Here is a 12,885-nt window from a genome sequence, read left to right as displayed (position 1 = left end):
AGTCTAATCACCCAAGCCACCTTTGGGCAAAGCAAGCCAGAGATGTGGCCACTGGCCCCTCGCCCCCCAACACGTCCTCGTCGAGCAGGAGCCATCCAGCACCCCCACATAAATCATCCGGACGGAGGTGTGAGTGCTAGGACGTGGCGGACCTCCTGCCAGGGAACCTGAAATGCCCGCACCAAATTGTCTTTTTCCTGTGACCCTGGGGAAGACAGGAGGCGAAAAGGGTTGCCGATGCAGGTTTCCTAAGCTTGTGTGTTAGGGAAGTGCTGGGATTCAGACTGAGGAAAGACTGCCCTTCCCATGGAGCGGGGCCCTGTGCCACCAGCAGCGAGGGGATCACCCACCAACCCGCTACACCGCTGGCCCTACAGATTTCTTCCACCTGAACTGTAGCTGGGGTCTCCATGCACAACTCCCATCAAGGGCTGAGTACGTCATGACCACAGATTGGTCTCTGGCTCTAATGCTTCCCAGGAAAAGGGTCACTGCTCTTTTTGATACTCCATATCCACCCCATTCAATTCCTGTTGGGCTACAATATAATCCCATCTCGGGACACTAATCCCCTGGGCAGTGACAGCAGATTGTCTTTGCATCAGGGTGGAAAATGATAAACAAAATATTTCTTCTGCTTTCGGGGGCATTTTGGTGCATGGACGGGGAAAAAACAAACAAACAACAACAACAACAACAAAATAAAAGAGAGAAGAGAGGTGTTGCTGCAGGGAAACGTGAGCATACAGTGGTTTTTCTTAAAGGCACTCCCCACCATCTCCAGGGGTTAGTTATGGCAGAGCTGACTTTCTCTCTTGCTCTCCCTTCTTAGAAGTAGCTGGCATCTGGGCAAATATTTTGTTTGTTTTCTTTCACTGAGGGCTCAATCTCCTTCCATCATTTGTTAATTAAATTTCCACCAGCAGTGAGCACGCATGTCTCCCTCCTGCTGTACACACTCAAGCTCCCACCAACATCTGTGTCCAGCATTTTGTTTTTATTCCATATATTCACAGTCCCTCACCTTCCCTCTCTCAGACCAGTTGCGAGGTTCTGGAGTTTGCAGGTGCCTAGGAAATGCAGAGGCTTCTGTTTTGAGTTCCTGAACGTGAGACAGCCCTCGCTGAAAGACCCCAGGCTCCTCTTCCCCCGCTCAGATTTGGCCCTGGCTGACCGAGAAGCTGGCACTGAGGGGACTGGGGCGAGGAGACCCTACCCTCTTACTTCTGAGCGACACGAAGACGTTGGCAGTGAAGAAAGGTCCTGCTGCCACTGACTTTAATACTCTGTCCCCGCTCCCATTTTTCAGCTGCTGGGACGTCACAGAGAAGAAAGCTGCATCCCTCCCCATCACTACGGCTCTAGCATGCTAATACACTGCTCTAGGACTCCGTGGTCCCGGTGCTACCGCGACCTGCCCGGCCGTGGTGTGTGCCAGTCCTGCCCCCGGGGCCCCGCGTACTCAGAACTCGTCCCTGACCCGCAGCTCCTTGGGGTGCTGTGTCCTGTCCGAGCCGGGCTTTTGCCTGCGGCTCGTGGCCCTGGCTCCGCTGTTGGGAAGGGGAGGCTCTGAGGAAGATCTGCCGCTGCGATCGGTCCCCTGACGTTCTTCTCCGTCGGGCCGGTCCTGCTCCACAGCCCTCTGCTCCATCAGCTCCTCCGCCTTCACCCGTTCCTGCAGCCACGGAGACAGAGATGACGTGAGCCCCTCGCTGCTACGGTCTTGGCTCTGCTTGCAGGGGCTGACAAGACACACCTCGTCTTTGCCACGTCCATCCCACCCTCCCAGAGCCCATTCTCTCCTGCAGGACCCACCGCAGGCTGGCCCCTCCGCCAGGTACCTCGTCAGAGGACGACCCCCCGCTGCTGCACTGCTCCCTGCCCCGTGGGACAGCCCACACGCCGTTCCTCGGTGGGATCTGATCTACCTCGGAGGTACTTAGATCCCTTTCCCCAGCATCGTCCTTTACCTGCTCAGCATGTTCCTGGGAGTGCGTGTACCAGAGAGCAATGGCGCAGCGCCTTCCGCGGCTCACTGCCCACACGCCGTGGGGGTTCTCCTTGCCAGAGCTGAAGGCTACTAGCCTTCCACACTTAGGATGCACTTCGGCCTGCCAGGAGAGAGGGAAGAGACAATGAAGCCAACAGCCCCCTGCTCTGGGGTAGACGGTCCTCCTACAGAGGTCACGCTGCCGCTGGGAACGTGGCACAGCAGAGAGCTGCTAGGCATCCACTGCCAGTCTGTGAGCAAGGCAGACCTTGGAGAGGGACAGAGAGAGAGAATCAAAGGGACAACACAGGTCACGGACACCCACAGACTGGAAGAGCCTGGAACATCTCAGCTAGGAAGGAGTTAACCTCTCCTCTGTCTGAGATTTGCCTCAATTTGCCTTTAGCTGCCCCTATTTGAATCTGCCACAGCACTAGATTGGTTTTGGGGTGGTGGGATCCAATAACCAACTAGTTCCCACCCGCCCAGACTAAGTCTCACCCTCAGTCCTCTCTCCATCTTTTGGCCAGTCCCAGACTTACTGTGACAGTCACAGTGTCCATTTCAGTGAAGAAAAGGCCCCCACCTTGGAAGTCATCATTGAGGTAGAGAATGCCACTGTGGACAAAAAGAAAGAAGACGTATGGATGGTGAAGCTCATTCCTCCCAGGTGCTTCCCCACGACTCCTGTCACAGGAGGCTGTGCATACCACAGGCTCAAAAAGCGAGTAGACCAGTAACAGGAGAATCCATTTGGGGGTGTTAAATACAGCAGTGCCCAGCTCAGGGGAGTCCCCGAGCTGCAAGCCACCGGAGGCTGGGAGAGTACGCCAGGGAGTTAGCTCTACGCGCTTCTCCTGTTTTGTTTTGGTTTAGTTTTAATCCTCTGCAGCATGCATCTGTGGCACCGTTGTGACAATGCCCTGGGCTAGAGAGACCTTGGTTCTGACCTGGCATGACGCTGTTTATGTTTTAAGATTGGGAATAATCCAAAGCCTGCACGAGGAGACTGATCAGCAAAGAAAGCCATGTCTTAAGAGTCAAGGAATTTCAGGGTAACATAAGAATGGTCAAAAAGAGGCTTGGCACATGCAGAAAAGAAAAACTAAAACAAGAATTTTCTTTACTAATGTTAGACAAAAGGAGAAGTAGTGAGGCCACTGTTCAATGCAAGTGAGACCACAGTCAACTAGGTGAAAGAATGGACCACAAACTACTTGAGTTCTTCTTGGTATTCAATTAAGCTGATTGATAGAAAACATCAGAGGAACAAGAAAGGCTCATTAACAGGACTGGGAGAATGAAACAGAAATCAACACTGTGGCTGCTGAAGCAAAACATTAAGGACATAAGGACTGCCGTGAGAGGATTACCAACCCTGAAACCTGGGACGTTACAGCTCTTCTCCCACGGGGTTTTAATAAGACTGTGAAGTCAGGGTGGTAACACGACCAGAAAAAAGCAAGGATAGCTGTCACCCGCACAAAGGAGCAGGAGGGTAGGGATAATGGCTGAAGCATACACAGGGCTGTTAGCCTGACCTCAACAGTCTGCAGGGCTTTAGACTCCATTTCTGAGCAGAAGGGTAATTGAAGGACAAGAGGTAAATGGAAAATGGTCTTAAAATGTAGCATGGGGGTACTAAAAGCAGATTGGGCTAGCCACACAATCTTTGACAAAACAGTTGATTTCGCAGGGAAAGACAACACGCTCAATCTCAGCAGTTTGGACTCTGGTAGAAGTACTCAGAACGGTGCCACTAGAGAAATTACTAGTGAACACAGAGAAGGAGAAGAAGCGCACGTGAACAGCACACACTGACTAGCGCAGCACTGGCACAGACAGGAGTGCTGTTCGCCTGGAGGAGGATCACTGGGGCTCTGGGACCCCTCCCTGGGCGCAATCCTGTTCAATAGTATCATTAATGAACGTGGCACAAATACACAGAAGAGATCCAGGAAGTTTGGAGCACAGGGACCTCTTTCAAAAGCACACTGCGAGTTGGTTGGTCCATCACAATTCCCTCAGCAAGAGAGCAGGAATACTCCTGGAAACAGCTCAGCGGCACAGATCCCAGGAAGATTTTAACATAGATTCAAGTAGAAGTCAGAGAAGCCCACTGCTCAGGGAGGAGTGAGGTGACAGGACAGCTTTCCCACAGGAGAGACAGAGCTCTAACCAGTTACATGAGAGACCCTGGTAACTTTACAATCTGACTATGCCAACTCAACACCTGTATTGGAAGGGAAACGGACTCAATGATACCGGAATTCCCTCTAAGCCCCACATCCTTACAACAGGCTGCTCAGAGAGGATTTCTGCTCTGGGTACAGCTACTACTCAAAGAAAAGGCAGATTAGATTTCTGGATGCCCAGGGATGGGATGGTAAATAGGAGGAATCAACTGTAGTGAACTGACCTCATTTGGCTGCAGTGTGCAACAATTGTCGCCACCTTTAAAATATATTTCAGGTTCTTTCACAGAAGAGTAACAAAACCTGCCACAGGCTGGAAAAAAACCTCTCACATGAAATGGAAAAACCCAACACAAAGTATTGGCAGTGAATCTTGAGAGAGGTGAACGGAGAGAATAGTCAACAAAGTCTACTGACTGCTCAAACAAAGGAAATCCAAGGAGCCTGGTTCTCCCTCTCCTCTAATGCATGGAAGACTGTGAAAGACAGAACTTGATTAGAAGAAACAGACTGTCGTAAAAGCTGGCAGTGGACTGTAGTACTGTGGTAGACCCACAAGACAACAATGTGATATCACGGTTCTAGTCCGTGCAGCCTCCCAGCCTTGTTCTGCTCTCCGTTAATGCTGGCTGGGAGGAGGGAGAAAGGGCAGATCTTCCCAGCCCAAGGAAGGTGTTCCACACCTCGTTGTGAAGCCTCCGATGGAGCCTCCTGCCTGACGCTATACTCCTGACTGGCTTTGAGCCAACAATCCATCACCTTGTTTCTATAAGCTGAGCTCATCCTCTCTTGGGGCCAGGGAGATATTCTGATGTCCACATGATCTAATGCAGGTCCCCTTCTTCTCCTCTCACCTGTAGTCCCTGTACACGTAGGCAGGTGGTTCTCTCCAGCACTCTTGCCCCTCGGGATCCAAGAGACAATTATCAGCATGGACAGGATGACTAAGATCCATGCGACCTTCCTGTTCCTCTGAAAAGGGAAGTTACAAAAAAGAATATGGGCATTTTCAGTTGCAAGAAAGAATACGGCAGAGAGAAAGGGGCACAGTGGGAGCAAAGGGAAGAGAGTCTCCTTAGAGCACATGGCTGGGACTGAGGAGACTCCAGAAGACAGGGCCTAACAGGGCAAAAGATTCTTTACCGTCTACAGCCGTGCGGCACACGAGGTGTGTGAATGAGAAATGGAGTTTCTTTCCAGGAGTGAAATAGGACTCTATGATTTTCCGTGATTTCTCGCTGGCCTGCAGAAGCAATTTGGCGTCTCTCCAGTCCACGTCCCCATTCTGGGCCAGCTACAAGTGAAAAACAAGCCTGTTAGAATACTTACATACAAAGACACTCTAAGAAACGATCCACGTACACAGTACAGAAGAAGAGACCCGTGTAAAGTCCTGTGGTCACACATGTAAGAAAATAACATGTCTTCTCATGTAATTATAAGTACACCTGTACAGCACAGCAATGCTTTCCTCCTACTCAGCACATGAAGCCACATCTGGAATGCAGCATCATTTTGGAGTGCCCCAGTACACAAGGGACACTAGCACACTGGAGTGAGTCTTCAGCGAAGGGTCTTAAGATGGCAGGGGTGTTGGAGCACATGACTTAGAAAGAGGCTGAAAGAGCTGGGTTTCTTCAGCCTAGAGAGAGAAGGTCAAAGGAGGATCTAACTAGTCTCCTGTCACTTACAAGGGGGTTATAGAGAAGATGGGGACAGTTTCTTCTCAGAGGGACACACTGAAAAGACAAGAAGCAACAGGCAAAAGCTGCAGCAAGGGAAATTTTGGCTGGGTATAAAGAACAATTTAATCCTCCTGAGAGCACCCCTGAAACGTGCCCAGAGAGGCTGGGGAACCTCCACCCTTGGAGATGTTCAGGACTGGCCTGTGCAAAGCCTCGAGGGATCTCATCTAGCTTTGGGATTAGCCACGCTGTGAGCAGGGGGTCAGACTAGAGATCTCCAGAGGCTCCTTCCGCCTTCGTTTATTCTCCAATTCTAAGCTGAGCGTGTCTGTAAGACTACTGCAGAGGGACAAGCAGCAATCCTGAAACCCTCTCTCACATGCAGGAAAGCACTTGTCAAGCTCTCCAGGTACAACGTACCTAAACACCATCACGGAGGAAGAGGGTCAGGGGAGACCGCATGTGTGCTTGTGAAGAAGATAGCACACCCATGACCCCATCCAGAGTGCACTTCACAGAGAAAAAAAGCTCAGGTGGCAAACACACTCTTCCTGGACAATCGAGAAGGTGGCAGAGTCACAGAACCACTTACCTGCACGGCTCTCAAAACAGTCAACCCTTCAAACCTTTCGTGTGGGGTGTGAGGCGACCGTCTTGCCCGGTAGCCATCTCCTGCTTCTCCGGCTGCCTGGAATAGAAGGATACAGATGACACGCATTAGGCTGCCATCTCTCCTCCATGGAAACACTAAACCCCTGCCTGCCGAGGAGGCAAGTACGCCTACAGGAGCTCCTACAAGACCCAGGCCTCACCTTCGTCAGCCGGAGAAGGTCCTTACACTCAGACTCCGTCAGCACCCTGTCGAACACAACCCTCTGGGTTCCGTTCATCCGTCGGGAATCCATCGTGACAGCGATACCCTCAAAAGGCAAAGGGCCTGTCGAGAAGCAAGCACGGATAGGCATGAGCAAGCTTTGGAGAAGACGCCCTCGGACACCAACCCCCAGCCTGGATAAGGAAAGGGAGAGACACTATACATTCTCGGAGAAGACAGGACAGTTCCCCAGAAGCGCCCATTCCTCGCAGACCTGGGCCACTCGCACCCCTCACATGCTTCAGGGGAACCAGAGCATCAGCTGGGGAAGCTGGCCTACAGCGAGCGCTTCAGGAGCCAGCAGAAACTTTGGGCTTGCTGGGAGAGCAGCAGGGAGCTGGGGAAAGTTGAGTGCACTGTGGGTCGCAGCAGCAGAACAGGTCCAGCCTACTGGGGTGAGGCTCTGGAGAAAAGAAGCAGGTAAACACCTCCGTCAACCCCCCTTTCCATCACACGTCTTATCCCAGAATCACCTCCAGAGAATCTTTCTACTTTCTTCAGCCCCAAAGAGACGCAATGGGTATTAGTTGGTGATTTGATCTTTTGATCTTTGGCCTTTTTAACCCCCCGGCTCTGACCTCTGGGTGGTCAGCAATGCCAAAGCACTCAGGGCCTCAGAACGATCTGCTCTCCCGGGTGTCACAGCAGAGAACCACCTGGGGTCACTTCGAGCAAAGACTCCAGGACGGAGCCCTGCAAGAGGCTGTGTGTCCACACATAAGAAGAGAGGACCAGCGAGAACATGGGACTCTGCAGTCTCTAGCATTCAGCCACAAACCACTTGGACTTGTGTTTTTCAGGGAAAGACTTGCCCAAGCCGAATGGTCTGTTTCCATTTCCCCCCCTCTCTCCTTTGTCCCCTTCAGAAAAATGTTGTTTGAAGTTGGGCTGGTGGAGCTAAACCAGGTTCGGTGTAGACACTCCTGCCACACTGAACAGGGATCTGCACGTCCACAGGCTTGTCGCGTATTCAGGCACCACTGCTCTCAGCTTCTCCAGCCACAGTGCTCTTTGAGTTCCCATCCCAGAGATGTACGCAGTGAGATTTTGCAAGATTACACATGCATCAAAGAGGGAGAAAAGAAACAGTGAGAAGACTTGCCGAGCCATTCGAGTCAGCCTGCATCTATGCTAGCATTCAAATGTCTGAGGATGGAAGAAAAGACAGCACTTAGCCTGGCTAAGCCTGGCTGACTGCATCCAAGTCCTTCTTCAAGCTCTTTTACTCACCCCTCTTCTCCCTCTCTTCCACATCCAGAGTTTCCTGCTTTTGCTTCTCCTGATCCTCTCTCGGGAGCGAGGGAAAAAACAGAGACCAGGGCTGTCAGTACACAGAGCTACGCCTAACCCTCCTCTGCGGTAGCATTTCGCACCCTTCCTGTTCCTGCTTTGCCCGTTCCTCAGCAGGTATTACTGTTCCTCGTACCACCTCTGCCAGTCCAACCCCATCCCCTACTTCCAACACTTATATTTCAGTCCTAGTCAACTTGGCCAACCTTACCTGTGTTTCTCCTTTAGGTTTTCAGGAATCAGCTCATCCGGAGTCCAGAGATCCTGTAGGAACAGATGCAGACGGTTCAGTACACAACAAACTTCTCCCACATTGGATCATGTCAAACAGCCAGTTCCTTGTCCCACTTCTCCAGTGAATATCAGACCAATAGTTCCAGCCTCTTTCTGACGGCAGCCAGACTGGGCTAATGCCTACGGTTACAGCAGCAATTTCAAACTAACTTCAGTCCTGGAGCAGCAGAAAGGCCTTAAAGATCCACCTCATAAGGACCTGGGGGTCCTTCTCAACAGCATCTGATCCTTTCTGGATCATGTGCTACCGAGGTGAATTCTGGCAACTGTCTCGGTGAAATCAGGGCAGGAAAATTAAGATGATAATGTTACTTACAGGGTCATTAAAAGTTCCTCCTAGATGCTCCACTGAATAATAAATCAGCTTCTTCTCCATCAAAGATCTCTGCACGTAATTTTGAATACTCTAAGGAAGCAAAAAGGCTGTCAAACAACCATCCCACAAAAGACAACCCCCATCCCTGTCCTGGGCAGAAACCTGCCCCAACACACTGCTGTGCACTTTGAAAGCCCAGTTCTGTCCTGAAGGGACCCTGCCTGGTACAGACTAAAAGTAAACTCAGGCTCCAGCTTCTTCAGTCCTGGGCTTGGCACATATCTGCAGTGAAACACGTTTCCCTTTTTGTCTCCCACACTATGATCCTGTCGTATGGGACAGAGGAGGGCCAAAAAATTACAGACCTGGGGTTGTAACTACCTCTCTGGCTGTGAAAGCTGCGTCCTCTCCCAGTTCTGTGCGATACTCTTTCATTTTCTCCAACATCGGCTCATCCATGGGATAGAAGAGCAAGTAGGAAGCAGCACATTCAGCAGCCAGTGCCTGGTTCCCAACTTGGGCAGGAACAGAACAGAACAAACAGGTTTGTCTCTGAAAGACTTGCCGTTAGCAGAAAATAGCCCAGCAGCACCCAACGGCCCGGTCATGATCCAGCAGTAGGAGGCCTTACACCGAGTACACATCAATCCCTGCCTAGTTGGGTCTCTACCCAACGATAGGCAGAGAACACAGGGAATGAGCCCTGTGGAGAATGGGCCACTTCCAATACTTATTGGGAGCTTGTTCAGAGGAGATGGAGAAAAAAAATAAGCATATGTTTGGAAGAAAGACGGTCCCACCTCCCTCACCCAACAGACATGATGAGGGGCCTGGAGGCTCCTCTGAGATACAAGTTTTACCAACAGTCTGACAGAGGAGAAGAGAGACGGTTGGGTCAGCGTGGGAAGGAGCAGAGGTATCCAAGAGAAGAGCTGAGGGACGTGTGAAAGTGACAGGGTGACAGGGTGACCCATGTCACGACAGGCCACCAGTTTGGCGAGGGCAGGCAGGGCTGACTCAGAAGGAACATCACTGCTGAGATGAGATGCAGGCGCATGCTCTAGATAGGAAACGGGGGCCTGGTCTGGAGCCACGTACTGAAAAGGAGAGTATAAAATACACAGCAGATGGTTGGAGCAAGGACTTGAAACGGAGACTGCTGGGGGAAAGAAGCAGGAACAGCCACACGTTACCGAAGCTGCACAAGGAGACTGAAGTGGACCACGAGGGACCTCTCCCAAGGCGGCCACAGGCTTGAGTAAGAGAAAAGAGGTTCTGGGAAGAGTCGGGGGGCAGACGGGGTACAGAGAGGTAGAGCTCAGGTCAGCGTGCCACCTCTCCCCATGACATGCCGCCCTCCAGGCCCAGAGGCAAAGGGCAAGTTTAGGGGTGCCACAGCATAACCCGCTGGGTCGTGGCTCTGCTCACCTTGATCGTAGGCAAACTGCAGTAAATCAAGGTGAGAGGGTATGAAATCTTCCGTGGCAGAAATCCGCCCCGGCTTTGTGGCAATTTCAAGGACGCACTGCTGTCTGCACTTCAAAACCTGAATATAATGGGCTGCAAGAGAGAGGAGCAGGAAAGGCAGCAGCTCACACCTCTTCCAGAGAGGAGCGCTGGGGAACGGGGCACGTCCAGCGCGGGCAGCATGGCCTTCCTACCCAACCCCCTGCGCCTCTAACGCTACCTGCGATGGCTTCGTACAGGCCAGGCTGCATTTCCTCCTCCTCCTCCTCCTCGTCCTCCCAAGGCCCTTCACACAGGGCACGACACTCCTCCAGTGCTGCCAGAGCCTCTGTGAGTGACTCCTCCAGCCTGGCCACCGCCTGCACGTACTCGTCCGCATTGTAGTGCTGCACCCCAGCCTCGTAGGCTTCCTGCAAGGGACAAGGTCCCTCATCAGTGTGGGTGTCACCGAGGGACGCCCGGAGTCGCTCGCAGGGTAGTGCTGACATCTAGGGGCCTGCCTGGTCACGCACAGCCCACCACGCAGTGACAGCAAATCTCATGGACTTCAGCCAAATATTCTTCTCCGAGGCCCTGCAGCCTGCCATAATTGCCACCAGAAAGTCTCCGTGTCACACTTGCAATGGTTTGTCTTCACCCCGGAGAGAAGGCTTCGGGGAGACTTTCTTGCAGCCTTTCAAACAGAAAGGGGGCTTATAAGAAAGACTGAGCGAGACTTTTGACCAAGGCCTGTGGTGACAGGACAAGGAGTAACGGTTTTAAACTGAAAGAGGGTAGACTTAGACTGAGGATAAGGAAGACATTAGTTACGACGAGAGTGGTGAGACACTGGAGCAGGTTGTCCAGAGAAGCTGGGGATGTCCCACCACTGGCAGCGTTCAAAGCCAGGCTGGACGGGGCTTTGAGTGGCCTGATGTAGCGAAAAGGTCCCTGCCCATGGCAGAGGGGCTGGATGATCTTTAAAGGTCCCCTCCAGCCTGAACCATTCTATGTTCGGGAGCCCTGCCTCAAGCCCTTGTGAGGGAACAGACGAGGGTCCCAGACTGGTCCCCAGGAGGGGATAAGAGCTGCGGACGCCTGTCTCCGCGTCGAACCCTCACCCAGTGCGGCGTGGCCTCCAGGTCCCTGAAGTTGTCCGACTTCACCCCAGACATACGCCGGTACTTCTCTATGTCCTCCCGCATTTGGAGGTGCTGGGGATTAGCGACGAAGAAGGTGTGAGCGGCGGACACGGCCCGGTCCAGCTTCTTCAGCTGCGGAGTAAAAGCCGGCGCACCCCTGTCACACAACTCCTGCGGGTCCCCCCTTCTTCTTCAGGCCCACCCCTCGCCCCAACATTCACCCACAAGGCGCCCGTGTCCCCGGCCGGCCCTCGCCCACCACCTCCTCGGCCGGCCGGTGGTCCTGCAAGGAGAGGAAAGGCTGAAGCCCCCCTGGAGCCTGCCTGGGGCGGATGCCAGCCATCTCTCCATCCCTCCAGCCATCTCTCCATCCCTCCAGCCATCTCTCCATCCCTCCAGCCATCCCTCCAGCCCTCTCTCCATCCCTCCAGCCATCCCTCCAGCCACCCCTCCGTTCCTCCAGCCACCTCTCCAGCCACCCCTCCAGCCATCTCTCCATCCCTCCAGCCACCCCTCCAGCCCTCTAGCCATCTCCCCATCCCTCCAGCCACCCCTCCGTCCCTCCAGCCACCCCTCCAGCCATCTCCCCATCCCTCCAGCCATCCCTCCAGCCACCCCTCCGTCCCTCCAGCCACCCCTCCGTCCCTCCAGCCACCCCTCCAGCCATCTCCCCATCCCTCCAGCCACCCCTCCAGCCATCTCCCCATCCCTCCAGCCACCCCTCCATCCCTCCAGCCACCCCTCCAACCATCTTCCCATCCCTCCAGCCACCCCTCCGTCCCTCCAGCCACCCTTCCGTCCCTCCAGCCATCCCTCCAGCCACGCCTCCAGCCCTCTTTCCATCCCTCCAGCCATCTCCCCATCCCTCCAGCCGTCCCTCCAGCCCTCTTTCCATCCCTCCAGCCATCTCCCCGTCCCTCCAGCCACCCCTCCATCCCTCCAGCCATCCCTCCAGCCACCCCTCCGTCCCTCCAGCCGCCCCTCCAGCCACCTCCCCCTCCCTCCAGCCGCCCCTCCGTCCCTCCCTCCGCGCCGGGCCCCCACCTGGAAGAAGGCCACCTGCAGGTAGTTGTAGGGCTCCCTCCGCTCGAAGTCCCGGCGGACGGCGTGGCTGGCGCGGTGGGCCGACGGCGCGGCGCCCAGCCGCAGCCCCAGGCAGTGCCGCAGGCAGTCGGCTCGCCGCAGCACCCGCCCGAAGAGGGCGGCTTCCCAGGGCCCGGCCCCCCCCGGCCCGCCCAGGAAAGCCGCTTCCCGGCGGCAGGCGGCGCGGCAGGCGCGGCGGGCGGCCCGCAGCCCCGCGTAGCTGTGGAGGGCGCGCTGCAGCAGCTCGGCCGCTCTCCCCCAGTCCCGGGCGAAGTACGCCCGCACCCCGTCGGCGTACAGCAGGTCGTAGGGAACCAGGCGGCCCGGCGACGTGGCGGCGGCGGCGGCGAGGAGGAGGAGGAGGAGGAGGGGGGAGGCCATGGTCGAGCGCCGCGGAGGGGAGGGAGGAGGAGGACGACGACGAGGAGGAGGAGGAGGAGGAGGGGAGGGGGTCGGGCAGGCGTCCGGCAGGGCCCCGGGCTCGGCCCACCCAGCGGGGCGGGCCGGCGGGCGGTGCCGCGGTGGGCGGAGGGGCGAGGGGGTGATGGCGGGGCGGGGAGTCGGCGGTTC

The 12,885-nt window shown here is 54.8% G+C and overlaps 1 protein-coding gene across 1 annotated transcript; it reads right to left on the bottom strand.

Annotated features, from left to right (window-relative positions):
• Positions 1-641: 641 nt before the first annotated feature.
• Positions 642-12,789, bottom strand: P3H3 (prolyl 3-hydroxylase 3). The gene is made up of 15 exons (XM_075034558.1): positions 12,277-12,789; positions 11,212-11,364; positions 10,332-10,521; positions 10,073-10,204; positions 9,026-9,159; positions 8,645-8,734; positions 8,246-8,298; positions 7,975-8,033; positions 6,683-6,807; positions 6,463-6,558; positions 5,329-5,479; positions 5,040-5,157; positions 2,533-2,608; positions 1,971-2,111; positions 642-1,675 (listed from the first exon to the last, which is right to left on the bottom strand). Exons 1-15 carry the CDS (start codon positions 12,694-12,696, stop codon positions 1,463-1,465), a joined length of 2,151 nt encoding a protein of 716 aa, XP_074890659.1. The 5' UTR covers positions 12,697-12,789; the 3' UTR covers positions 642-1,462.
• Between the last annotated feature and the right edge of the window lie 96 nt (positions 12,790-12,885).

Source organism: Buteo buteo, chromosome 8, assembly GCF_964188355.1.
Source record: "Buteo buteo chromosome 8, bButBut1.hap1.1, whole genome shotgun sequence".
NCBI lineage: Eukaryota > Metazoa > Chordata > Aves > Accipitriformes > Accipitridae > Buteo > Buteo buteo.
Note: the sequence above shows the minus strand (reverse complement) of the source record. Positions and strands in the feature narration are given on the sequence as shown.